Source organism: Nyctereutes procyonoides, unplaced genomic scaffold, assembly GCF_905146905.1.
Source record: "Nyctereutes procyonoides isolate TBG_1078 unplaced genomic scaffold, NYPRO_anot_genome, whole genome shotgun sequence".
Lineage (NCBI taxonomy): Eukaryota > Metazoa > Chordata > Mammalia > Carnivora > Canidae > Nyctereutes > Nyctereutes procyonoides.
In genome coordinates, this window is record NW_026575128.1 from 14,175,337 (window position 1) to 14,202,927 (window position 27,591).

At 45.5% G+C, this 27,591-nt stretch overlaps 1 protein-coding gene and 1 pseudogene across 1 annotated transcript; one reads left to right on the forward strand and one right to left on the reverse strand.

Moving 5' to 3' along the window:
• Positions 1 to 12: 12 nt before the first annotated feature.
• RAD54L (RAD54 like) lies at positions 13 to 27,327 on the reverse strand. The gene is made up of 18 exons (XM_055341586.1): positions 26,712 to 27,327; positions 26,532 to 26,618; positions 25,287 to 25,406; positions 18,157 to 18,217; positions 17,306 to 17,441; positions 16,790 to 16,859; positions 16,399 to 16,687; positions 16,050 to 16,174; positions 9,988 to 10,138; positions 6,631 to 6,757; positions 5,367 to 5,441; positions 5,093 to 5,223; positions 4,468 to 4,578; positions 4,194 to 4,317; positions 3,764 to 3,842; positions 3,271 to 3,450; positions 342 to 505; positions 13 to 249 (listed from the first exon to the last, which is right to left on the reverse strand). The coding sequence occupies exons 1-18, from the start codon at positions 26,712 to 26,714 to the stop codon at positions 39 to 41; spliced, it is 2,244 nt and encodes a 747-aa protein (XP_055197561.1). The 5' UTR covers positions 26,715 to 27,327; the 3' UTR covers positions 13 to 38.
• LOC129520546 (60S ribosomal protein L38-like) lies at positions 6,874 to 7,096 on the forward strand (annotated as a pseudogene).
• Positions 27,328 to 27,591: the final 264 nt, after the last annotated feature.

Consider the following 27,591-nt stretch of genomic DNA (forward strand, 5'->3'; position numbering starts at 1 on the left):
CTCTTTCCTTTGACTGCTACACCCAGACCAGCTGGTTATCAGCAGAGGCCCTGCTGCTCCTCATGGGAACGCTGGTGGAAGACGAACGTGATGGCAGTGGAGGCAGCATCCCAGGCAGCCTGGAGTACCTCATCCTTGAGCCCCCGCTTATCAGTGTTATGATTCCACTGAGCCAGGTCTGAAGTACAGTCAGAACCATCAGGGGGTGGCCGGACCTGGTGGTTGTTGACACAGCGGCGGCAGCGCAACCTAGGGGCAGAGGACAGAGTTGTGGTAACTACAGAGCCCATCTCTATGCTGTGGAGGGAGTTCAGAGGTAATGGCCAGTAAGGGCCACCTACCTGTCATGTGTGTCACTAAGGCTAGCCTCATCCAGGGTAAATAGCTCCTTCAACTCGCCCAGAGAGAAGTGCCGCTCCACATCCTGCTCTTCATCCACCACACAGCTGCTCAGTGCCTTCTTGTGGCTCTGGCGCTGAAAGATCTTCTCCTCAATGGTTCCTGCCTGGGGTGGAGAGACCCAAGAACACATGGCTAAGTCATCCCTGTACATAGGGTGCAGGAAAACGTAGGGTTTGAAACTATAGCCACCCAAGAGAAGGGGAAATAAAACTAAAAATCCTACAACAACACGTCTGCTCTGCTGAGCCCATTTTCCCAGTTTGTCTGTTGGGAACATGACTTGTACATATCAGCTCCCCCAGAATATTTTCTGTACAAATGGGAGTGTTTCATGGCCTGGCTAAATTCCTTCAGAGTGAGCTGGGTTTGCAGCAGCTTCACCAGAGCTCCACACCAAGCCCAGGTCTCTCTCTCTCACTAAAAATCATTAGCATATCACAGGCCATGACCTGTGCACGAGGATACAAAGAAGAATCAAAGATGATCCCTATTCCTGACCTCATAGGCTAGCTAGTGGGAGCAACATAAACTAACTGTATAATAATAGAAACCTATACAGGATAACCAAGGGCCCACAGAGGGAAGGTAGGTGGAAAAAGTGTTGGAAAGCTTGAAAGATGATCCTTGAATTCAATTTCTAAAAATGAATACATGGTTTACAAGGGGAGAGAGAAGGGAAAACTCCTAGGTAGGCCCCACACAGGAACAAAGGAATAAGCCTGACCTACTAGAGGACTGAGAACTTGAGCCTGTCTAGAGGATGGTGGGAATGTAGTCAGATTTGAGAAAGTCAGCAGAGGTCATACTGGAGAAATATGAATGCCAGGCTGAAAGAGCTTGGTCTTGTCCTGTAAGTGACAAAAAGCAAAATCAGAATTTTTCTCAAGTTCATTCTAGAAGCAGTATGTAAAGAACAGATTTAGACCAAAGGTAAAGAATTAGGAAGTTGCTGCAGTATCCAAGTAAGAGAGGGCTGTGACGTTGGTATGGGACAGAGAGGAAAGTTAAAGAAATTTCCAGAAGGTAAAAATCAATAGTAATTTGTTGTTAGGAGACAGAGAAATTGTCCAGTAGGAGATACCCAGGTTTGGGTTGGCTGGATAATAGAGTCATTAAATGAAAAAATTCAGAAAGGAAATTAATCATCATCCAAAGTATTCATAAGACACCCAAGCGGAAATGTACAACACGGGATGGAAATGTGGGTCTAGAACCCAGGTAAGAGATCCAGGCTAAAAATTTAGAGATCTGTCAATATAATGAGTGTATATAATCACAGAGATAGGAAAACCAGAGTGGAATTTCCAAAGCAAACAGAATTTTAAAGATTAGTGGTCAATAGTGGCAGATACTCAGAGGAAAAATATCAAGAGTTTCTTGTTTTGGCAATTAGGAAGCCAACAGTACATTCAAAAGCAGGCTGAATGGCATAAGTGGTCTGATTAAGTGAGTGGAACGTGAGGAAGTGAAGTTAGTCTGTGAGCTCTGGAAAAATGTGACTGTGAAGAAATAGAAAGTAACCCAAAGTAGTGGCTACAACTGGACAGAAGATTAAGAAACTGTTCTAAGGTGAGCACTACTCGAGCATGTTTATAGACCTGGGGAAATAAAGGAAAATTTAACTAAGAAAGGAAAGGATGGGAAACAGTCTAGGGCAAGGCTAGAATGATAAGCCTCAAACAAAGAAGGAAATTATCTTCCTCTGAAATGGGAAGGGAAGAGCAGGTGTGGAGATTTACAAAAGAAAGGCTAGAAAATTCAAGCCTGGTAGCCTGCATTTTCTGTCTGCATTTTGCAGACAAGGTCTCTGCAAAAAAGAAATGAGAGACCCTAATGAGGGTTAGGTAAGAAACTTGAGGCAAGTGGTGAAGGCTTGAAGTGGCTGTTGAAAGAAAGGAGATACAACCCAGCCCAAAATGGAACATGTGAATTTGTAATAGTGATGATCTATACCTGCACATTTTATCTGGTGCAGAAGCTGAGAACAGCTGTAATTATCCAAGTGGAGAAGGTATTACGAAAAGAGTGGCTGAAAGGATACATAGTAAGAATCAAGCCAAACAGAAAGAGAAGTCAAGCCAGATAGGGGGGAGGTAGGGTACAAAGCACATTAGGTTGAAGCAGATAAAATGTGTATCTGGGTATGAGATGGGTGTGTCTCATGGGTATGAGAAAGTTGGAAGGATAGGAAGTGAGAATAGAATGATAGCTATTAAAGTTTTGGGTACTAGGTATAGTTTTGGTACTATTTAAGTTCTAGAGTATGGGCTTGGGAGTAGTTAAATGAGAGGTATTAGGAGGTCAAAGAAACATGAAGGGCCAGAGTGCTAGATAACTCCATGGTCCTTGAAGTCAAGATGATTTGGGAAAAAAAAATGAAGACTGGGATGGCATCCAAAGTCATCAATGAACTAGGAAAACAGCATAGGATAGAGGACTATAACAAGGAAGAAAAGAGAGTAGTGAAGTCAGATAACATGAGCTTTAAAAGAGAACTATAGGTGGATGGTCTGAATGACAACACAGCACTTGGCTAATGCCAACACCACTTCTTAGCCCCATGGGACACAGGGACTGTAAGAAGATTACAATCCAAGTGGCCAGACAGAAATCAGGTATGAGGGAAAGCAGGTGGGAAGAGGCTGCAGGGGTTTGTTAACCATAGAAGAGGTGTCCAGACGGCATAGTAAGGTTTTGAAAAAATGGGGTGGAAAGAGGAAGAAAGAACAGAATAAAGGACTCTGGCTAAGCCCACAGCCTGGCTACTGCTAGAGGCAGAGGGGCCAATAAGAGGCACTGAGAAAAACCTAAGATGGTCCTGAAGATCTCATGACCCACCCCTACTATGACCACTGTCACCATCCTTACAGACAGCAGGCGATAGATATAGCAGGTCTTCTTTTGACCATCACGCCAGACCCGGGCCATGGCTTGTTCATCATTGGCTGGGTTCCAGTCAGGGTCAAACATGACCAGTCGGTTAGCCCCAATGAGATTGAGGCCACAGCCTCCAGCTTTGCTGCTTAGCATGAAGACAAAATCAGGGCTCTGGAAAGAGAGGAAGCAAGAGAAGAAGAACCTCTTGCAGCCTGAACTAGAATCCTACTCAACCCAGCCGACTGTTCTCTCACACATCTGTATTCTTATGCTGTAAGAACCACTAATTTGTCTGCCTACTAATTTCCCCACCCCGCCATCACCAACCAACCTAACCCTGCCACACCCAGCAGAAAAGGAGGGGGAAAAAAGGAAAAATCAAAGAGACCCTAAAGCAGAGCACCTATCCCTTATAGCTTCTCTATCACCCCTTGATTCTGATGGTACTGCATTGGTAGTGTGGGAACAGAGGTTGTACATTTACCAGCGGACTGTTAAAGCGTTCCACAACCTTGGCTCGCTTCTTAATGGACATTGTGCCATCCAAGCGGACATATAAGTACCTGAAGGGGAATCCAAAGATCAAAACACAAGAAGGTGCAGAGCCCTGCTACCAAAGGAACTGAACAATGCTTGAGGTTATTTGTGTACAGCCTGGGGCCCTAAACTCTCAAAGGGACAGGCAGGGAGCTAGGGCCCAGGACTCTGTCCACTGGGATTACCTGAAGGACTAGGGGGCTATTCTGCTTAGAGGTGGAACTGGGACCATCACAGAAATAAAACAACAGATGTTTTCTGGAAAGCTCCTCCCGTACCCATATCTTGGCCCATATCCACCAGTCAGAACACCAACTCTTACTAGCAGGACAGTTGGGGAGGCACCACTTTAGTAAACCAATTAGGCTCTTTCCTACCTTCGGGCCCGACAGAGCTTCTCAAAGAGGTCCAATGTCTGAGTGTAATTGGACACCAGAACTACTTTGTCACTGCTGCGGCTTCGGGTCACTGCCAGAATGTAATCAAGGACCAGCATCTTACCTGGAGAAGTCAGCAACCATTAGTTCTCAACAGGCCATCCCAGTGCCCCAGGAGTCTTACTCTTGATATCAAGCCTTGAGGCAAGGATACATCTAGCACAAAGAGACAATCTCCCACCCCTCCCCCAAAGGAGCCCAAAGACTGGCTTACCTGACAGCTGGGGCTCTAGTGCCTTGGCGCTATAAGTAGGGGGGAATATTTCCAAAGCACCTTCAAAGCCATCCTCCTCTTCCACACACTTGTCATAGATTAGAGCTGGATCTGAAAAACAAAAACAAAACACAAAATGCCAGTTATGATGCTTTCGGGAATTTCCACTTCAATGCTCATGGGAACCCCCTCTAGAAGCCTACTCAGCAGACCTTCCTCAGCCCCAGACTTGCTTGGGCCCAAATCCCAGGATACAGTCCGTTCCATCTGGACAATCCTGCTCACTAGTTAGTGTGTTCTCCCAACAAAAACGGAACTATACCAAGAGAGGGCAAGGTTTGCTAATTTTCTTCCTAACATTTTATTATGTACATGTATGCATGCACATATGCATACGGAGTCTCACATACACCAAGCATCAGTTGGGCAGAGGATAAGGTAAATTTTCCCAAACAAAGGGTCTGGTTTACGGAGTACACAATGTAGGGTTGATACTCGGGAAGGGCTAGAATCACATGTGGCCTTTATGAGGACTCTAAACAAATTTGGAAGATGCCTGGACCATACAGGAGCCTATTCTTCCTTACGCACTCTTAGAGGACATCAGAACATGGACCCAACTCACGATTACAAAGCTTCTTTAGTAAGGTGATGGAAGAAAGGGAAGACACAGTCATCTTGCCCTCACGCAACTCTTCTGCTGGCTTGGCCTGTTTCAGAAACCTCTTGTATAATTCAGTCTGAAGGGGTGTCAGCCTGAAAAAAGAATAGCTGGGTCAGTGGGAAAGGCTGGACCACACTTCAGCCCTGAAGACACCATGAAAGCCCAGCCATGGCTCAAAGGCTGACCTTTTTTTTACACACTCACTCTATACCCCCTCCTCAGTTGAGTTCAGTACCTACAACAAACCACCTGCTCAATCTTCACAGGCAGGTATTTAGAAAGGATATCAGATGTCCTCCGTATCAAACACCTAGAAAGACAGGGTAAAAAGACAAGAGGCTGGTAAAAATGCCATATTAACTACTGGAATAAAAGCTACCACCCAAAGAATCCAAAAGACTACCTTTTGTAGTATCAAATGTCAGAGAACCACCAGCCCTATGGCAAAGAAATCTTTTTTTTTTTTTAAGATTTTATTTATTTATTCATGAGAGAGAGAGAGGCAGAGACACAGGCAGAGGGAGAAGCAGGCTCCATGCAGGAAGCCCAATGAGGGACTCGATCTTGGAACTCCAGGATCATGCCCTGGGCTGAAAGCAGGCACTAAACTGCTGAGCTACCCAGGGATCCCCCTGGCAAAGAAATCTTTATGAGGGTCTCAGTCATGGGAACAAAGACCCTTTCAAACAACCTACCTTACACTGACAACGCTTTGTCTTCCTCTTCAAAAGTTTAGCTGGTCTTCAAGAGAAGGCCAAGACCTCCCACTGAGTCTGGTGCTCAGACAGGGAAAGCAAGCTGCAAACCACTAAATCCTTAGGGGAGTTTTTGTTTGCATTTGCCCAAATACCACTTGGCTCAAGGTTCAAAGAAACTAAGCTCATACCTCCTAGCAGACTAGGAAGGACAGGGATTAGACACCTAAGGAGTAGCTCCTAAGAACGCAATGATTCTCTTTCCTACCATCTAAAATTGGGGGGGAGGGGAGGAGACAGGACCCCAGGATATAAACCAGCAAGTGTATTACCTACAACAGAGGAGGCCCAGATGTACTTGTCCCCTGGATTATGTGGACACTATGGAAAAGCCTTCTTAGTCTGGGAGCCACATCCCTCCTTCAGATCTATTTCTACCTGTCAAAGAAGGCTATGCGGCCTGAGAAGGGAAGGCTGGTGCTTTAACTCTGAGACCAACTGACAGGAAGCTTTGCTCAGGGAATCTAGCGACATCAGAGAAAAGCTTCCTCAACATGATGCCAAGCAGCCCCAAACCAGATTATAGAACCTAGGCCAGGAAAAGCAAGGACTTGGCCTACAAGACACCTCCATTTATTCAGTGACCCTGATCAGGGCACAGATCCCACTCCCTAGAATCCCAGCCCTTATAGGCCAAGGCCCCGAAAGATTGGTTGGTTGAGTAGGCAATTCTGATGACCTAACTTGGGGGAAAGTCCTGAAGAAAGGTGCTTCTGCCTAGCCCAGCCCCCACCCTGTCATTACCTATTCACAATGCTGGTGAGCTCCCGCAGCCGCTCTTCGCCTAGCTGTCTGTCCGCCTCACTGGCAGCTGCATCTCGACCCTTCAAAATTGGCAATTCGAAATGCTTCTTGAACTCATGGGCAGTTCCTAAGACAAGAGAAAAGGGGAAATTAAAGCATTAAAGAATGTAAAAAGAGGGAAGACTCCTTCTTTCCCCTCTTCGCTTGTAGTCACGCTGTGCCAGCCACGCACTCCCATGGGGCATGTTTCACAAAATGGAAGAAATCAAGGACTTGCTGCTCATGGCCAGGCAAAGGATGCCAAACCTGTCAAGATCAAGAAACATTTGAGTAAAGTGAAGTTTAGAGTTTGATGGAGCAGATACCTTTATATCTTGGTCATCACACACAAAGAGAAGACAGAGAAATTGAAGCAATCCCTGTCCCTAGGTTTGGCAGTCAAAGAGCTGAAATGAACCTAACACAGTGATCTGAACTGTATTAAAATTTTAAAAATAAAAAAAAAAAAAGAATGTAAAAAAGGAATGATTATCCCACTGCCAATAATGACAGACTACTTTGTCATAGACCACCATCCTGTCAAGAACAAAGCTGGACAATTACAGGCAATTTTGTTTGAACGGATCAGAGACCTAGCAAAACAAGTGGGGACTGAAAGGCCTCAGAGACAGATTAACATTCAAATACATACCTAATTACATTAAATATAAGTGGACCAGATAATCCAATTAAAAGACAATTGTCAGACTGGATTTTTTTTTTTTAAGATTTTTTACTTATTTATTCATAGAGACAGAGAGAGAGAAGAGGCAGAGACACAGGCAGAGGGAGAAGCAGGCTCCATGCAGGGAGCCCGACGCGGGACTCGATCCTGGGTCTCCAGGATCACACCCCGGGCTGCAGGCGGCGCTAAACCACTGCACCACCGGGGCTGCCCTGGAATTTTTTTAAAAGCCCATCTATAGGCTGCTTGTAAGAGATGAAGTAGCATGAACCAGTGCAATGAAGTACTGATACCTGCTACAACGTGGATGAAACATCACATACACTAAGTAAAAGTGAGATGCAAAAGGTCACATACTGTATGGTCCATTTATATGAAATGTCAGAATAGGCAAGTCCACGGAGACAGAGCAGACTGGCGACTGTCAGAGTTTGAGGGAAAGGAGAGATAGGCAGTGACTGCTACTGAGTACTGAGTTTTCTTTTGGCCAGGAATAAAAAAGTCAGGTATCTCACAAATGAGGATCTCCAGTGGCCAATAAATACAATAAAAGGTGTTCAATTCATTCAACATTAGGCAAATGCTATCCGGTATCACCGAAAACCCACCAAATGACTAAAATTTTAAAAAATCTCTCAAGATAAATAGTGGTCATGATAGAGAGCAGAGGTCGGCAAACTACAGCCGTGGGCCAGCCATTTGTTTCTTTAAATAAAGTTTTATTAGAACACAACCATATCCATTCATTTACATTCTATGGCTGCTTTCTTGCCATAGTAGCAGCGCTGAGTAGACAGTATGGCCTGCAAGTCTAAAATACTATTTAGCCACTTAAGAAAAAATTTGCTGACCCCTGACATAGAGCTACTGGAATTCTCTTTTACTACTGGCATAATCACTACTAGAGCTGAACACATGCATAGCATATGACCTAGCAATTCCACTTGCAGGACAGAGAATGCATATTTACACAAAAGAAATGTACATTATGCTCAGGTAAAGACATACAAGAATGTTCACAGCAACATTATTCAAAAGAATGAAAAACTGGAAACTCAACTGTCCATCACCAGAACAGACAAAAAAAATTCTAGTATATTCATAAAAATGGAATAGTATAAGGGGATGTGTGTGGCTCAGTTGGGTTAAGTATCCAACTCTTGATTTCAGCTCAGGTGGTGATCTCAGGGTTGCGGGGTTGAGACCCACATCAGGCTTATGCTGGGCATGAAACCTGCTTAAGATTCTCTCTCCCTCTACCTTCTGCTCCCCTCTCTCAAAAAACAAACAAAAAAAGAGATTACTATACAAAGAAAAAAATTAACTGCCAGGAGCAACAACATGGATGAATCTCATAAACATAATGTTGAAAAAAAGAAACAATATATACTGTATGTTATTTAGCCAAGGAATATATACTGTATTATTCCATTTATATAAAGTCAAAAATAGGCAAAAACCAATCAGGTGTCAGAAGAGTGTGCTTCCCAGGGAAAAGGAGAGAACAGTGATTAGAAGAGGATGCTGCTAGGAGCACTTGGGTGGCTCGATTGGGAATCTGACTCTTGTTTTGGCTCAGGTCACAATCTTAGGGTACTGGGATCAAGCCCCCACACTGGGCTCCACATTTGGCAGGGAGTCTGTTTGGAATTCTTTTTCTCCCTCTCCCTCTGCCCCTTCCCACTTGTGTTCACTTGCTCACTCTCTCTAAATTAGTAAATAAAATATTTAAAAAAGGGGGGGTACTCTACTGCAGAGATGGTGGCAGTAATTGATCTGATAGTGGTTACGCCAATGTGTTAACTTTATAAAAATCTTGCTGCTTAGCTGGTTCTCATGTAAAGTTCTCTTCCTGAGCACTGGCAAGTTGGGGTGGCACGAACAAACCCTCCCACAGATACTTATGTGCAAGAACTACCTACCTGTGGTTGCTAAAGGCTGGGGGGAAGGGACAAGGGAGTTATTGTTTAATGGATAGCATTTCAATTCTTCAAGATAAAAATAGTTCTGGAGATGGATGGTGGTGATGGCTGCACTACAATGTAAGCATATTTAATGATACTGAGGGATGCCTGGGTGGCTCAGTGGTTAAGCATCTGCCTTGGGCTCAGGGCATGATCCTGGAGTCACAGGATCGAGTTCCACATCGGGCTTCCTGCATGGAGCCTGCTTCTCCCTCTGCCTGTGTCTCTGCCTCTCTATGTCTCTCATGAATAAATAAAATCCTTTTAAAAAAATGATACTGAACTGTACACTAAAAGGCAGTTAAAAAACAAAAACTGTCCAAGACCATTTGCCTTAAGGCCAATGCTCTTGAGGCAGCTAGGCTGTGATGAGCAAAAATGCCTGGGGTAGTGTTTCCATCCCCAGCTCATAGTCACACCACATTGTGCATAGCCCCTGCCACCTCTGCAGTAGAAAAATAGCTGGACTGGGCCTTGTTGAGTTGTTCAGTAGCACCAAGGTCCCTCCCAATGGCTAAATTACTCCCTGACAAAAGCAGCCTTCCTATAAGAGTGCCTAGTGACCTACATATAACTAACATTCTCTCCTTTCTCTCTTCAGCTAGAGTTACATTCCCAAGGCCAAAGCAAGGCTCCTTTCCAATGTAGCAGACAAGGCTGGTTTCTTACCCAGAATGCCTGAATTAACAAAATGTACCAAGCTGAAATACTCAAGGAGATCATTCTGGATGGGGGTCCCAGAGATAAGCACCCGTCGGCTGGTGTTCAAGCTGTCCAGGGCCTGGTAAGTCTGATTCTCAGAGTTCTTAAGTCTGTGTCCCTGCAAGGAAATTAATTTTCACTTAGGCCTCGGCATGATGTGGAATCCCTCATGATAGCAAAGTCTTGTGTAAACAGGAAAAGAGGAATCATAAACATTACAGGTCCTAGGATCTTGGGAACTGGGTAGAGTGCAACAAGAATGAGAATTTACCTGCTTGCCTAGGGAGAAAAGTCAGGTTCAAGAGATAGACTGTTAGTTTCCAGACCACCAGTGCTACATCCATAAAGCAAGGATTTCCTAGATTCCATTATCTACCCTCCTTTTCCCCGCCCCAACCTCCAGAGCCTTAGCAGGCTGCCTATCCTCTTCAGAGACATTTAGTCATGTTCTAGACTCCTGTTTTCAGGGAATCCTCCCTCCCCATAAGCCCAACCAGCCCAGAACCTTCGGAGCCAGATGCCTTCTGGATTGGTCTACAGGCCATCTCTCAGCTGTGAGAGCTAAAGGGACTTGGCCCAGGCTCCTCCTTCCCTCTCCCTGCAGAATCCACAGCTCATATACCTAAAGAGCCTCTCCCTGCCTCCTTTTGCAGCTGTTCCCTAATCCCTATTCTCCCTGTCACCCATCCCTCATATACACCACTGTTTTATCTCTCTTTTTTAAGGCTTTTTCAAGAGGGTTATAAAGGACCCTATTATCTTCCCTCTTTCCCCAAGAACCACATGGGCAAGATCAGGTCTGTGCCTCTTCCATCCACAGGCCCCATTTCAGTCTGTACTGAGCAAGGCATTCAAAATGCAATCACCAATGAAAGAATGAACAAGTCAGCATGCCCCCACTCTGGTCAGCCTTGTACAATGGAATTAAACACAGACCCTTTACTGAACCTCCTGTCTCTAGGATCAAGTCCAAGCTCATACTTTAGCATTTCTCAGTAAGACCCCAAGTAACTTCTCTGACAACTCTCCACAGCTGGTCTTAGTCCAAGAAGCTGTAACTCTTCATGCTGGATTTCCTTAGGTCCTTTGCCCATGCCCTTTCTCTGCCCAGAATTCTCTCCCACAGGCCAATTCCTCAAAGGTCATCTCCTTTGCAAAGCCTTCCTCAATGACCCCAGCTTGTTGGTCTCTCCCACTTCCACGCTCCTATGGCGCTCTGTACATAATAGCTGTTTGCTGAATCTTTTCAAAGTGCCAGGCACTGTACTAATAGGAAGCACTTCCCTTATATTCTCTTCTGTAATCCAGATAAATAACAATCAGGTGAGTGGGAATTGTAATACCTATTTTAGAGAAAATGAAGGTCAGAAAGGTGAACAGTTTTCCAAAATCACACTGGTAGTAAATAGCAGAACTAGGATTTGAACTCAGGTATGTGTGGTTCCAAGCACTTGTACTACTCTGTCTCTCATCTACTGCTATATATACTAGAGACTAATCATACTCTACTATACTTAATCTCCTCAGCTACACAGGGACTTCTTAAAGCAGAAACCATGTCGGGCAGCCCAGGTGGCTCAGCGGTTTAGCGCTGCCTTCAGCCCAGGGTGTAATCTGGAGACCCGGGATCGAGTCCCACATCGGGCTCCTTGTATGGAGCCTGCTTCTCCCTCTGCCTGTGTCTCTGCCTCTCTGTCTCTCATGAATAAATAAATAAAATCTTAAAAAAAAAGAAAAGAAAAGAAAAAGAAACCATGTCAGATTTGCCTCTATATAACTTGGTACATAGGACAGAGCCCCAAACAGAGAACTGTTCAGTAAATGTCTGTTGAATGAAATGAATGAATGAATGATCAGTATTGCTATTAAAGAAGAATTAGACATAGAATTTCAATTTTTAAAAATGACTGCATGTTGTATACCTAAAACTAATGCAATGTTATATGTCAATTACATCTCAAAAAATATTTAAGACATCCAAAACAAATTAAAAAACTAAAAATGACTAGAGGCTATAAGCACTAGCCCTGAAGGAGAGAAGGCTCAGATCTGGAGCCCAAGAGGGAAATGAAACTTGTGAGGAAATTACCCAAAAGACCCTAGAGAAATAGGTGTCAACAACTGGGCCCCCCTAAACTGAAGCTCCCTGAGGGGAGGCATCATGGGACCCCCAGGACCTGACACATAATAGGCACTTAATAAATAATCCAATAAATGAACTGAGCTGACACATTATCCTTGTGGGTCTCTGTGGAAGGGAAAGCCAATCCCAGCTCCTTATGAGAATACCCAGACTTCAGACCCACCTCCTTCCACTATCACCCAGAGATTTAAAACCCAAACTCTCTGGAGTGGCTGGCTGGTTCAGTCAGAGGAATGTGCTCTTCTTGATCTCATGGTCATGATTTCAAGTCCCACACTGGGTTTAGAGATTGCTTAAAAATATTTTATAGAAGGAGAAGCAGGCATCCCTGCGGGGATCCTGATGGGGGACTCGATTTCAGGACCCCAAGATCACACCTGAGCCAGATGCTTAACCCCTGAGCTAGCCAGCTGCCCCTCTTTTTTTTTTTTTTTTCAAGTAGGCTCCACATCCTGTGCAGAGCCCAATGAGGGGCCCAAACTCATGACACTGAGATTAAGACCCAAGCTGAGATCAAGAATTGACGCTCAACCAAGTGAGCCACTCAGGTGCCCCAAAAACAAAATCTTAAAAATAAATAAATAAATAAACAAACAAACAAACCCAAACTCTGACAATTCAGCAAATCAAATATTTGGCCAGATGAAAAGTTGTCAGAGCTCTTATTAATAAGCTGCTGCTGAATTTCGGTTCTGGCAGAGTTCTTCACTTATTCTTTCTGAAAACAATAAACAATGCCACAATTAAATACCACTTTTCTGACACATGAGCCCTAGGAGCAATATTCTTGTTTTTTATGTATTTCCCCACCATGTTTCTTCTGACCTGCTGTGTGTTCTAGCTCTTCTAAAGGAACATATATGGATCTGGATAAGGCACACAGGGCCAGTCCTCCCATACCTAAGCCAAGCTTCCCACACCAAGTTTTGGGTTATAATCCAAGGGATAAGAGCCAGGTCTTAAAATCTCAGGCCTGGATTCAAGTCCCACCTCACTTGGTCCTGACAGGGGGAAATTGGACAAGTCATCACACTTCTCCTAACCTCTAAAACTGAGATGATGATGATAATGACAATGTCAATCCCTCACCTATTCATCTACTTTACAAAATGCTTCCATAGATCTTCTCTCTTGATCTGGATCATATTCTTTTCAGGTTGACCCTATGCCATCTAGTACACAGAAGTAACTGAGACCTTGAGCAGTCTCATCTGCACAGTATCCTTACAAGTGGCAGCCAAGGCTGACCCCAAGTCTTCTGACTTGCCCTAACTCACACTACTATAGGGATAAGATTTTGTGTGCCAGAGAGAAGCATCAACTAGGAGGAAGCACTGTGGGTACTGGGAGAAGGAAAGCCTGGGGCAGCATCTTCCCTCTCCAGGGTCCGAACCTGACAAAGTCCTCTTAGAGTAAGCTATCTTTCCAGACTGGCTTCCTCATATCTCTCACAATTGACAAATTGCTGATGAAAATAGGTAGATGTGGAGTGCCTGGGTGGTTCAGTCAGTTAAGTGTCTCTCTTCAGCTAAGGTCATGATCCCGGGGTCCTGGGATTAAGCCCCGAGTTGGGCTCCCTGCTCAGCAGGAAGTCTGCTTCTCCCTCTCCCTGATGCTCACGCTCTCTAACTTGCACTCTCCCCCTGTCTCTCTCTTAAATAAATAAATAAATAAAATCTTTAAAAAAATAAAAAAGGTAGAGGAGTAAATGGGAGGGCCAGGATGCTGCAATGTGGCAAGAAGCAGCCTGGTCCCTTGTGCCCTGCAGAGTCAGCTCAGAAAGCAGGACAGAATGAGAAAGAAACACTACAGAGCAGAAGGAAATCTAGATTGGCCAGGGCCTTGAACTTCATAGGGTTATCATACATATAACCCACCTCAACCTGCTAAATCCTTTATTCTTACCAGAAAGAACAGTCCATCAAAGTGTTATAAGTTGATACATATGCCCAACAATGAGACTCTTCATTAAAGACAAAAGCACAATTAGGGAAGAGATCATAACTAGCAAGCATGGCATCCCAAAAGTCCCTTAGATATTGAGCTAATCCATAGTTTCCAGAGCACAGTCAAGCTTGCCAAACAGCTGACAAAGGGGGCCAAGTCTTTCAGCCATCCCTCCACTAAAGCCCCAGGGGTGTGCAGTGGCCTTCACTCTTCCCAAGAGGCGCAATGATAGCAGCCTCAGAGTACCTAAGTACCCTGAAAACCTGGAGAATTCTTTATACTGGGAAGCTCCCAGTCACCCTCATTCCTTTCTAAGTAGTAGCATCTCTACCACCATTCATGCATTGTGGTGGAAAAGGCTAGAAAATAACTATTACCATGTTTCTCTTTGTCCCATACAGTTAATAAAGACTATCAGGTGTATGGACTATCTACACTAGATTTCCCTGTTTCTGTTCACATGCATCTCCCCAGCCTCAAACAAAAAAATAACAGGGAGTGGATGGCTCAGCTGGCTCAGCGGTTTAGTGCCACCATCAGCCTAGGGCGTGATCCTGGAGACCTGGGATCAAGTCCCATATCAGGCTCTCTGCATGGAGCCTGCTTCTCCCTCTACCTGTGTCTCTGTCTCTCATGAATGAATGAATGAATGAATGAATGAATAAATAAATAATCTTAAAAACAAAACAAAAAAACCAAAAACAAAAAACAGAGTCTTATGACAATTACCAAAGTCTAATGACATACCAGGCACTGTGTGAAGAGCTTTCCCGCATTCACCTCATTTAATCCTCACAATAATCCCATGAATATTATTTCGAGGATTATTGTAAATATTATCCCACTTTACTAACTCAGAAACAGAGGCTCAGGTGGTTTATTTTTTTTTAAAGATTTTATTTATTTATTTATTCATGAGAGACACACAGAGAGAGAGAGACAGAGACATAGGCAGAGGGAGGAGCAAGCTCCATGCAGGGAGCCTGACGTGTGACTCGATCCCTGGTCTCCAGGATCACGTCCTGGGCTGAAGGCAGCGCTAAACCACTGAGCCACCGGGGCTGCCCTGCTCAGGTGGTTTAGTAATGTGTCAAAGTCATTTTACTGGTAATTACAAGAGCCAGAATTTGAATATAAGTCTCTCTGACTCTAGAACCTATTCCCTTAAACACTGTACTGTGTCTCTCCACCCATACAAATCCCTCCCATCCTTCAAAGTATTTCCTTGGTCTGAGAATACTGACTGAAGGCAACAAAACCAAATAGCCCACAGTACCTCACCCTCCTTGGGAGTTCCAAGTAATGCTTAATCCCTATTGGTAGGTTGACGTCAAGGGCTCTCCCTCTCACTGTGTCCTCTAAGGCAACAAGCTCTGTCCTTAATATTCCCCAGAGACTGGGATGCCTGGGTGGCTCAGTTGGCTGAGTATATGTTTTCATCTCCGTCATGATTTCGGGGTTCTGGGATCGAGCCCAGCATCGGGTTCCCTGCTCAGAGGGGAATCTGTTTCTCTCTCTCTCTCCCTCTGCTCCTCCCCTTGAATCATCTCACTCACGCTTTCTCAAACAAATAGAACCTTAAAAATATATATACATATGGACACCTGGGTGGCTCAGTGCTTGAGCATCTGCCTTCAACTCAGGGTGTGATCCCGGGATCCGGGATCGAGTCCTGCACTGGGCTCCCTGTGAGAAGCCTGCTTCTCCCTCTGCCTATGTCTGTGTGTGTCTCTCTCTCATAAAAAAATACATACGTCTTTAAAAAAAACATTCTAAAAATAAATCTATATATATATATATATATATATATATATATATATATGTCATATTATATACCTACATACATACATATATTCCCCAGTAACTGACACAGCTGATGACAATTCTTAGGACATTTCAACACTTTTTCCTACCACCCAGACTGCTGGGAGTCAAGTACCTCATCACATATGACCAGTCCAACACTCCCTTTCTGGAGGACTCCAACATGAAGGCGGAAAGTCTCATAGGAAATGATGAGGATGGGAGAAGGCACTCGGGCTCCACGCTGGTTCATGAATCCTTCTACAATAGAAAACATGTCAAGGGAACAAATCTAGAATATCTTAAAGAAAAAGAGTTTGCCGATTCTTTAATTTTGCCTGGAAATAACTATCTCCACTATTTTCCATGGGAATTCTCTTCCACCCCCGTCATTGCCCTCAGCCTGCTGGCCATTAGTGAGCATATATACAAGAAAGGAGCAAGTTGTATGGAAGAGTGCAGCCAACTCTATTAAGGCTCCATACCTAGCTTTTGGTCTATCTCGTCCTTAGAGCCTCCGTCAATGGCCAGAGGTTGGATCCTCCCTCCAAGCCATTTCCCAACTTCATTGTACCAGTTCTTCACCAGGCTGGAGGGTGACACCACCACTGCCTTGTCAATTTCTGGTTTGCACTCTGGACTCTGGCGCAAAAGCGTCCATATCAACGTGATGCACTGCAGCGTCTTGCCCAGGCCCATCTCATCAGCCATGATGCAGCCGTGGCTGCCAGGGATACGCCGACTGGTGACACACTCCCACAGGAACTTTACTCCCTGGGGAATAACAGCATTCAGGCCACTTTGGTACCCACACTGGTGCTGCCCCAGGGATGGCAGCCTCCCATCCCATACCTCTTTCCCCCCAGTCCCTTTTACCTCTCTCTGATGAGGCCGCAAGACCTTACTGAGAATAGGATCCACAACCACATGGACAGGGAGTTTTTCCCTAAGAAAACACAGCAAAGAAAACATGTAGCTCAGACAAGTGCAAGGATACGCTCTCAGGAAGTTGTATCCTGCTGACCCAGAGGCCACAGAGGCAGCTGCCTAAGAGAGGACTTTTGTGGCCTGATAATCATACCATAGCAAATTTTTGCTCCAGGAGTTAGAAAGTAAGGAGAGGGTTCCCTATGTCATCAATCCCTCCAGCTTCCCTGAGCAAGCTTGGCAAGAAGATGAACACCCACCAACTAAACATGCCCACAAACTCTTTGCTACACATTCTCCTTCCCCACCTAACCCACTCTCTGGATGGTGGTGCAGTGGTCATGACAGCACTCTGAATACATGCCAGTCCCAAGGAAAAAAATCACACCAAAATGCCCTCTGCCCTTTCAGGTACGTGCACTTAACAGAAGACTAGACCTGCCCAAGAAATACCAATGTACATACTTGTCAAGCTTCATCTGGTCATGGGCGCTCAGTGGGGGAGGCTCGTACAAAACCAAGGCACCTTCTTCCAAAGGGTCATGGAGGGCCCGGCGGACCCCAGCCCTTTTGAGGCCCAATGCCCGAAAGCCCAGGGGACCTAGAAACCAACAATCTGTCACCTGAGCCTCTGTATTGAAGAGATCAGCAGGCCCAGCTCAAATGCCTATCCTTCACATAACCTTTCCTAAGCTTGCACATGACCTTCTCTCTTCCAGAACCTCTCCAAACCTAGCTGGGCACCTCTATCTATTATCCTAGTTTGCCTCAGATTGGCATTTTTCCCATCTTACTTATCCCATTTAACTATAAACTTCTGGAGGGCCAGGTCTTGTTCATCTCAAATCAATCCTAGAAAGTTCTAAAACTCAAAGAGGCCTTTGAAGATGGAGAACTCTTAGGAGTTGGCCTCCTCCCTCCCCAGCCCGTTTTAGCACTATGCTATGTCCTACACAGGCCAGGGAAAAACTCTGTGGAACCCAGGCCTCAGTCAACCTCAGAAACAAGATGCTACTAAATTCACTCAGACTGAATGAAGCCTGGGCCCATCAGCCACCAGGGCCCGCCCCCAGGAGCTTCCCAAGTATTGGCATATCCCACCAAGAGGAGGAGGGGCAGTTAGTCCTGGCAGCTCTTGCTGAAGCTATCAAACACAGCCTTCATGCAGGCCTCTGGAGTGTTACCCCACACACTGTCACCACTGGGCTGGCATCTTCAATTCCAAGGTAAGCATGTATTCACAAAAAGAGGTTTTAAATTATTCAGATACATTCAAACATGATTGATTCAAAAAACAGAAAAGTCTCCATTTTTACCTTGATAATTTGGAATGGGGATTTTAAAAGGCTTTGACAAAATGCTTCGAATAAACGCTTCCTAAAAAAGAAACAGGGATTCAGGACTGATTAGAGATGTTCTAGGATATTTTTACAAATGCAGTCTAAAATGCCTATTTAGGGGTACCTGGGTGGCTGAGTCAGTTGACCATCTGACTCTTGGTTTCAGTCGGGCCATGATCTTGGGGTCGTAGATCAAGCCACACATCAGGCTCTGTGCTCAGTGGAGAGTCTGCCAGAAATTCTCTCTCCTCTTCTCCCTCTCCCCCTCTCCTACTTGCACACACTTTCTTGCTCTCTCTAAAGTAAATAAACCTTAAAAATAATTTTTTTAAATAAAATGCCTGTTTTTAAAAAAAATTTTTTTAAGATTTTTATTTATTTATTCATGAGAGACAGAGAGACAGACAGACAGAGACAGAGACAGATACAGGCAGAGAGAGAAGCAGGCCCCATGCAGGGAGCCCAATGTGGGACTTGATCCCGGGGCTGCAGGATCACCCTGGGCCGAAGGCAGGCGCTAAACCACCGAGCCACCCAGGGATCCCCCTAAAATGCCTATTTAAAGGTAATACATTCAGAGCATTATATTTTGATTACATCTCACTCAGATGCATCTAGAACAGAAGGAAATGTACTCCATTATTAGGTTATTAGGTTTTATACAACAGCTTTCATCTTTAAGGCTTTACATACAATTCTACAAATACTCAGGGACAGCAAAGTACCACTGGCAAGTGCCGAGCTTCCGTCAGCCACAAGGCTTAGACTCGTTTGTTCATAAAAGGCCATGCCAGCAAGGACAACTAACTATTCCCTAGGGTACAGCACCTTAAGAAGAAAGCACCACACACTTACCCAACCCCAGTACTAACAACTCCGATGTCTGGATACAACCACTCTCCTACAGGGCTACATCTTCCCAGGCATACATCACATTTCTTTTGTTGTAACAGTTCTGCCTATTGCATCTAATTACTAGATCAGCCTCCTTGGGAACTAACTAGACCTTCAAAAAATAGCAGCAGTAACAGGAACAGTATTATTAAATAATATTAACAACAGCAAAAATGACAACAGTCATGATGACTATAACAGTGTATAACAGGTGCGGTGCTAAGCACTCGAGATGCTCACATTCAGGCTGCCATTGAATCCTCACTACCAGCACTATGAGGCCCATTATTACTGGTATCTCCACTGTACCAGATGGGCATATTGAGACTGAGTGGTTAAGTCACTGTCCCCAGTCACAGGGCCATGATGGGTGCAGGACTTTCCTGGTTTCCAGGACCCTTACTTTAACCAGTGGGCAGTATGGCCTCCTAATCCAACCTGTTTAAGTACAGCCATATGGATCAGCCCAGAGTCAGCATCTTCTTGCCATGGGAAAGCACAAGAGAGGGAACATGAGAAAGAGGATAGGAGAAGGCCAAAAAATCACCAAAAGAAAAATGGGACAAGGGTGCCAAGAAGTAGACATACATAGGTCGTAGAGAAGAGTGGCCTTGCTGCCTCCACCTCAGGGCCTACAGAAGCCTCTGTGCCAGCACCTCAGCCTGGAACCAGCACTGGACTATGGGGCTAGGGCCGAAGAGCAGGCAGGGGAGTCCATAGCACCAGCTCCTGGGGTAACTCTGACAGCTCCCATCAACAATCTAGTCTTCTGGTCTATAGATCTCTGAGCTCTTTGGGTAATTACAATGGTCTGTGAACCTCTACAAAACAAGAGCTGAAACCCAAGAAAGCAAGGAGAAAATAAGAACAGAAACCCTAAAGGTAGTTTTAATGTAAATACATTATTGGAAAAAGAAATAATGAAAAATATTACCCTCAAGCAAAATGGTAGTTTAACAAGGAAAAAGCAAACCTATCTTGCCCTGAACTTTGTACCTTTTTATTCCAACCCATTTCTACAAAGATTATAAATTTCTAGAAACTCAGCGTACTTTTTTAAGATTTTATATATTTGAGAGAGAGACAGCATGAGCCTAGAAGGAGAGGGAGAAGCAGGCTCCCTACTGAGTTGGGAGCCCGATGCAGGGCTCAATCCCAGGACCACGACATGAGTCAAAGGCAGACACTTAACTGACTGAGCCGCCCAGGCCCCCAGAAACTCAGTGTACTTTAAATAGGAAAAATATAATTAATATATTTGATAATCTACTATAAGATAGAAAAATAATGTGGAGAACTGACCGTGACACTAAATAACATGATTGGGGGAGGGAGGGGTCAAAGAAAGGCCCAAATTGTTTGCCTATTTCTTTGCAGCTGGATGAAATCTTATATTGACTATTTTTAATTACTGTGATTATTCTAACTATGAATGGCAATGATAATGAGAAGCTTGTATATGAACAATGCTAACGCAAAGCCACCCTTAAGTCGAAAGAGAGGAAAAGGGCAGGCCCAGTGGCGCAGCGGTTTAGCGCCGCCTGCAGCCCAGGGCGTGATCCTGGAGACCCGGGATTGAGTCCCACGTAGGGCTCCTTGCATGGAGCCTGCTTCTCCCTCTGCCTGTGTCTCTGCCTCTCTCTCTGCCTGTGTCTCTGCTCTCTCTCTCTCTGTGTGTGTGTCTCTATGAATAAATAAATAAAATCTTAAAAAAAAAGAGAGAAAGAGAGGAAAAGGATGGGGCATCTGGGTGGCTGCTGGTTGAGTGTAGCTTCTTGATTTCAGCTCAGGTTGTGATCTCAGGGTCTTGGAGTCACTGCATTGCATCTTTTGCATTGTCACTGCATCATCTGCATCATCAGGCTCCACACTCAGCAGGGAGTCTGCTTCTTTACTTCTCCCTCTGCCCCTCCCCTAGCTCTCGCATGCATGCTCTCTCAAATAAATTAATTAAACAAACAAATAAGGAAAGGAAAGAGAATTCCTATCTAATTTGGCTTCAATACTAAAACTGAAGTATTATTTTTTAAAGTTTTTTTTGTTTGTTTGTTTGTTTTTTTTAAGTAATCTCTACTCCCAACATGGGGCTTGAATCTATAACCCCTGAGATCAAGACTGTCATGCTCCACTGACTGAGCCAGCCAGGTGCCCCAAAAAACGGAAATATTATTTTCAAAATTGTCAACATAGAAGGCTAGATTTGAGGCTCTGAGTAGCCAAGAATTTAATTTAAAAAGCAAGACTTTGGGGACACCTGGGTGGCTCAGTGGTTTGGCGTCTACCTTCGGCTCAGGGCGTGATCCTGGGGGCCCAGGACCGAGTTCCGCGTCAGGCTCCCTGTGTGGAGCCTGCTTCTCCCTCTGCCTGTGTCTCTGCCTCTCTCTTTCTCTGTCTCTCATAATAAATAAATAAAAACTTAAAAAAAAAAAAAAAAGGCAAGACTTTGAACTACAAGCTTGTGCGACCACTGTGGCAGAATGAGCATCCCTGGCCAAGAACATGAGGACACAGCCTACAAGACTTACCATGGCCAGCCTCCTGGAATCTGGTCTCATAAGAGGGGAAGAGGCATGGGAAAGAGCATGCTCTCACCTTCCTTAGTTATGGAAAACTCATACCCTCCTTTCCTTCTGATAGAAGGGGGAGAGCAACCACCTTCCCCACCAAGGTCAAAGGTTCCCTTTTCTGGACATTCACTCTATCAGTTCTGCCCCATGTCTCCTGTATCTCAACCTCTCCCTCTCTACTGGGTCTTTCTCATCAGCATTTAAAACATGTTTAACTCTCTCCTGTCTTATAAACAAAAATTCCTTTGAGGCCCCTGGGTGGCTCAGTCGGTTAAGCATCTGACTCTTGACTTCAGCTCAGGTCATGATCTCAGGGTCCTGGGATGCAGCTCCATGCTCAGCAGAGAGTCTGTGATTCTCTGTCCCTCTCCTGTGCACACACACTCTCTCTCTCTCTAAAATAAATAAATTTTGGGACGCCTGGGTGGCTCAGTGGTTGAGTGTCTGCCTTTGGCTCAGGATGTTATCCTGGGGTCCTGGGATCGAGTTCCACATTGGGCTCCCCACAGGGAACCTGCTTCTCCCTCTGCCTATATCTTTGCTTCTCTCTCTGTGTCTTATGAATAAATAAAATCTTTAAAAAATAAAATTTTAAAAAACAACAGCAAAGATTCCTTTGACCTCTTATCTCCTCCCCTTCAAACTTCTAGAAAGAGTTGTCTGTCTCCCCTTTCTAATCTTCCACTCCTCTGAAATGACTCTAAGATCACCAATGGCCTACATGACCTAAATTCCAGTGGACGTGTTTCTATCCTTATCTGGCTAGACAAAGCTGGTTATTCTTCTCAAATATTCTCTGCCTTTGACTACCATGACACCACTTTCCCACTATTCTGCCTCTCTAGGACCTCAAGCTCAGTCCCCTGATAAGCTCTTCTTTGTCTACTTAACCTCCTTAAAAGTCAGTGTTCCTCAGGGCTTGCCCCTCAGCATCTCTGACTACACTCACCCTGACACTCCAAAAGACTTTGGAGGAGTCAACCATCATCTCTATGCTAGCGACCCCAAATCTATTTCCAGTGCCTACCTCCTTTCTAGGCTCCACAACTACCTGTATTTGCAACCATCCCCAAACCTAAATATCCTATCCTACGAGGCTTCAAACTCAACACATTTATGACTAAGTGCTCATCTCCAGGGCTACACCTTATGATTTTTGTAGGCCTGAGGCACTTTTGCCTTTCAGGCCCCTTCCTCCACAGCTTTCACACAGGCTGTCCCCTCTAGCTAGAACATTGCCCACTATTTTTACCTGGCTGACTCCTCACATCCTTGAGGACTCAACCTAATTGGCACATCCCTCAGATTCAGGTATTTCACCAACTTCCAGACTGTTAGACCCCCTGTTGTATAACACATTGCACTTGCACTTATGTCATATACTTACACGGAACTACACATCTTTTTGTTGTGGTTTTAAGATTTATTTGAGGAAGAACGAAAGCATGCATACAAGGGGAGGGGCCAAGGGAGAGCGTAAATCTCAAACAGAATCTGCTTAGCATGGAGCCTGATGTCATGACCCTGAGATCATGACCTGAGCTGAAACCAAGAACTCGGCACCGAGTTACTCAGGTGCCCCATACACATCATTTTTAAAGGCTTAATAGTTAACTACATAAATGCATTTAATACATTAAACAATGTATCAGTGAATTATATAGAGTTCAACTATCACAAAAGGGATGATGAAGATAAATCAGGATAGTGGTTACCTGTCAGAATGGGAAAAGGGATTATGACTTTTGGGGGGGGGGGATTATGACTTTGATGATATTCTAGGGCAGGATGGTGGGTTCACAGGTGTTTATTCTGTGTTTTATATCTCCCATGTTATATACATATTCCTTTGTATTTATCAAGTTTTATGTAAAATGTTTTAAAATGTTTCCTGAATGTACAAATAACTAACGTCCATTACATATTCCTATCAACATATTCGCATTTTCCTTCAAAACGTCCTTATAGGGGGATCCCTGGGTTTGGCACCTGCCTTTGGCCCAGGGCATGATCCTGGGGACCTGGGATCAAGACCTGTGTCAGGCTTCCTGCACAGACCCCGCTTCTCCCTCTGCCTGTGTCTCTGTCTCTCTCTCTGTGTCTCTCATGAATAAATAAAATCTTTAAAAAAAACAAAAAACAAAACATCCTTATAAAGTAAAAACAGACTCCTGTGTCTCCCCCACTCTACCACAGTACTTCACTTGACACCAGATGTGTGGGATTTCCACACAGAAAAAATTATTCAGTACCACCTCTGTGTCCTACAATTTAACTCAATTCTGACATTATCTACCTAGAGTCAGCATCAGATCCCAGAAGTTAGGGGCTCAGTCCCACATGCCTCCCTCCACCACTTCAGACATCAATTCCAAATCCAGGTTGCTCCCTATGCTTTTGACCAACAGGCTATAAATCAGAGGGTCCCAACCCCTCCTAGGATTCAATTAATTTTCTAGAGCAGCTCACAGAACTCAGGAAAAGTTTACTTGCTAGATTAACAGTTTATCAAAAAGACTATAAAAGGAGATGCACAGCCAGATGAAGAGACACATAGAGCAAGGTCTGGAAGAGTCCTGAGCATAAGAGTTTCTGTTCCTGTGGAGTCTGGGGCGGTCACTTCCTGGCACATGGACCAGCGCTTGTTCACCAACTCAAAAGCTCTCCAAACCTTGATCATTTGGGGGTTTTATGGAGGCTTCATTACACAGGCATTAAACACTAGCCACTGGTAGGTTGGTTCCCCTGGCAACCAGCCACAAGGTTAGTTGCTTTACAAATGAAATCTCAGGGCAGCCCGGGTAGCTCAGCGGTTTAGCGCCACCTTCAGTCCAGGGCGTGATCCTGGAGACCTGGGATAGAGTCCCACATCCGGCTCCCTGCATGGGGCCAGCTTATCCCTCTGCCTCTCTCTCTCTCTGTCTCTCATGAATAAATAAAATCTTAAAAAAAAAAAAAGATCTCATTAACATAAACTCAGGTGTGGTTGAAATGGTTTTGCTTTTGTTTTTGTTTTATATATAAATAGTAAAAGACATCTTTACTGCTTTATCACCTAAGAAATTCCAAAGGTTTTTAGAGCTCCATGCCAGAGCTAAATACCCCATTCTCCTCAGAAAGTTTAGTGGAAAATGGAAAAAGCTTTGGTGAAGCTAAGCAGATCTGACTACTCTGTAATTCTGGGCAAATTACTTAACCCCTCTGAGACTCAACTTCTGCACCTTAAAACATGAGTTACATAAGATGATGCATAGAACCTGCCATAGTAAACATCATTTTTTATTTTACTAGAGGAAACACGTGAAAGCTGTAGGACTCCGACACTTCTTAAAGCCATATGCTGAGTGAGAGTCTGAGCTGGCATGAGGATCCTGGGTGGAACACCCTGCCACGGCCTTCCCTTTCCTATACCCTCAGGTCCTCAGGAATCCAAGCCACTGGAATCCGGTGCCCAAATAACAAGGGAGACTCCAAGTCAGGCACACATTTTGAAAAGGTCAGGCCTCTTCCAGGTTATTGAGGCTGTGGTTAGACACAAAGCCTCCACAAAAGTCTGTCTATGGGGTAGAAGCCTCTCTTGACAAAACAAGAAAGGTGCTTCCATAGGGCGCACACCTTCATCAGCAGGCTGCAATTCTGACTTACATGTTGACTACTATCCAAGGAGGGCGGTCGATTGGTTAGTTGAGTCAAAGGTTTCCGAAAAGGAGACAGGAAACACTCCTGGCTCTGAGTCCCACTGCTGGATTTCCGTTTCTTGAGAGTCTAGAAGAGTATTGGGGAAGACGAGTGAAGTCTAGATGACCACAGAGTTCACCACAGTGGCAATTAACATTTTAAACGTTTATTAAATGCCAGGCACTATGCTAAACTCTTCACGTATATTATCATGTATCATCTTCACAGCCATCTTATGATGTTTATTATTATTATATTTATTTAGTAGGTGAGAAAACTGGAGGTTAATGAGGTTACAGAACTTGTCTAATCTGAAGAGGGGCACTGGACAAAGTGAATAAAGAAAGCCAGTCAGCCCACACTGGAGTAGTGATGTCCCTCACACTGAAAGCATTTTCAGAAGCAAACAGCACCATTTATGACCCAGCTGCACCAAGTGCTGCCCCAAGTTCAAGTCTGAGACCCATATAAGTAGCAAGAGGCAGCCTTGTTCCTCACAGGAAGAGGAACCCCCCACCCTCCCCCACTGCCCCCGGCACACCAGCAGTGGTGCAACTACAGAGCAAGACTCCATAGAAACATCAAGCAAGCTTGTAGCACCTTGCCAAGGTATTTGAAGCTTCAGTGATCCTATAGGACACACCTGAAACAAACATCAGCCCCTTCACCTCTCACATACAGTCCCTGCCCAAAACTGCCTTCTAGATCTTCCTTAGCTAATCTCTTCCTCCAAAGTTCCAGTGGCTAAACCCTTACTTCTTGAACTACTCTTTCTTTCTGAAGTATATGCTGCATTATCCTATTGATATGTGTTTACATAGGTCCTACGCACAGCCAGCCCCAGAAAGCCTCAAAAGCAGGGAACAGAGCACAGGACCCAATCCACAGCAAAAGTACAGCCAGCTTGTTGCCACTGGTGAGCCATTTTTTTTCCAGGGGAGCCAAAAGGCCCAACCCAATCTGTTCTTTTGCTTGGGAATCCCTTTGTACCAGAAAAATTGAGGCTACATTAGCTTCTCTAAACACTTTGAAGACAAAAGATTTTTTTTTATTTTGTTCAATGCCTGACACAGAATAAGCACTAAGTAAAAGTTTACTGAAAGGGGCTTCTAGAGGTGAGTAGGCTCATTCCATGAAACCCCAGAAACCAAGCCCAGGATTCCTTTCTGCCCAAACAGCCCTGTCCTATCTCCCAGAGGGCAGAGTACTCACCACTGTCCCAGGCTGCCAGTCTTCATCATCACTAGGTCTGCCTTCTGGTTTTCTCTTGGCCAGCTGGCTAGGAGCTAAGCTCTTCCTCTGTAAGGGGAAAACGGAAGCTGAGCACCTGCAGCCCGAGCCTATTAGACCCAGACACAGGGCTACCTACAGTCTCCCTTAGGCCATACTTACCATCCTGGGCTTAGGAGCATGAAACGTCAAGTACCCATCAGCCAAAGGTCAAAGGCACCCAGCAGCTGAGAGCGCAGAACCAGCGCGGGTTTAAGCGATCTGCTCTATTACTGAAAGCACGGGCTGATTAAAGAGGGGCATGGGGCACGGGTGGAGGGGATTCAGCCAGGGCCCAGAGTTCAGGCCCACACTGTGAGCGTCGGTCGCCAGTTACTGAGGCGGGAGAGCAGGCCCAGAAGTATCCAAGCAAAGGAGAGCAAAAGCCTGGGATGCGATGCGGGGAAGAGGCGGAGTGGAGCGGGGGTAGTGGTCGCGACGGTAGGGAGCAGTTGGGGGGCGAGGTAGAAGTCACGGGCCGGGGAGAGGGCCCGGTGAAACCCCGAGGCCTGCGGAGGGCGAGGCGCCAGTCTGAAGCGGTTGTCCCAGGTCTGGAGCGCGGAAGCCAGGCCCGGGCTGGGGGAGGCCGAGCAGGGGTCCAGGCAGGACAAATAAGAGAACCCGCGCCCGGGAGGGGAACACCGGGGAGAGCCGGGAAGAGCCGCAGAAGCGAGGCCGCGCCCCAGCACTCCCGCCAGAACCCTCCTCTCCCTAAAGCGCGCGTTAACAGCCGCCCGGACTCCCGCGGCCCCGCCAGGCCCAGGGAATCGAACCTCCCGCGGTGCTGCCGCCGCGACGCCCATTGGCTGCGTTCGATGCGTTCGGCGCTCGCGACCCGGGGAAGGGGGCGGGCCTGGCGCTGCGGCGTCCGCGGCCCCCGGCGGAGAAGGGGCTAAACCGACCCGCGAGGAGGTGGGACTTGGCGGGGTGGGCGGGGCCGGCAGAGGCGCGAGAGGTTGGGGGAGGTGGGCGGGGCGGACGGGGCGGGGCGGGGCCGGCTGCG

Coding starts and splice junctions, on each gene's coding strand:
- RAD54L (XM_055341586.1), bottom strand. Junction 4,318..4,467: donor ACTAGAGCCCCAGCTGTCAG/GTAAGCCAGTCT, acceptor TGACTTCTCCAG/GTAAGATGCTGGTCCTTGAT. Junction 3,451..3,763: donor AACGCTTTAACAGTCCGCTG/GTAAATGTACAA, acceptor CTCTCTTTCCAG/AGCCCTGATTTTGTCTTCAT.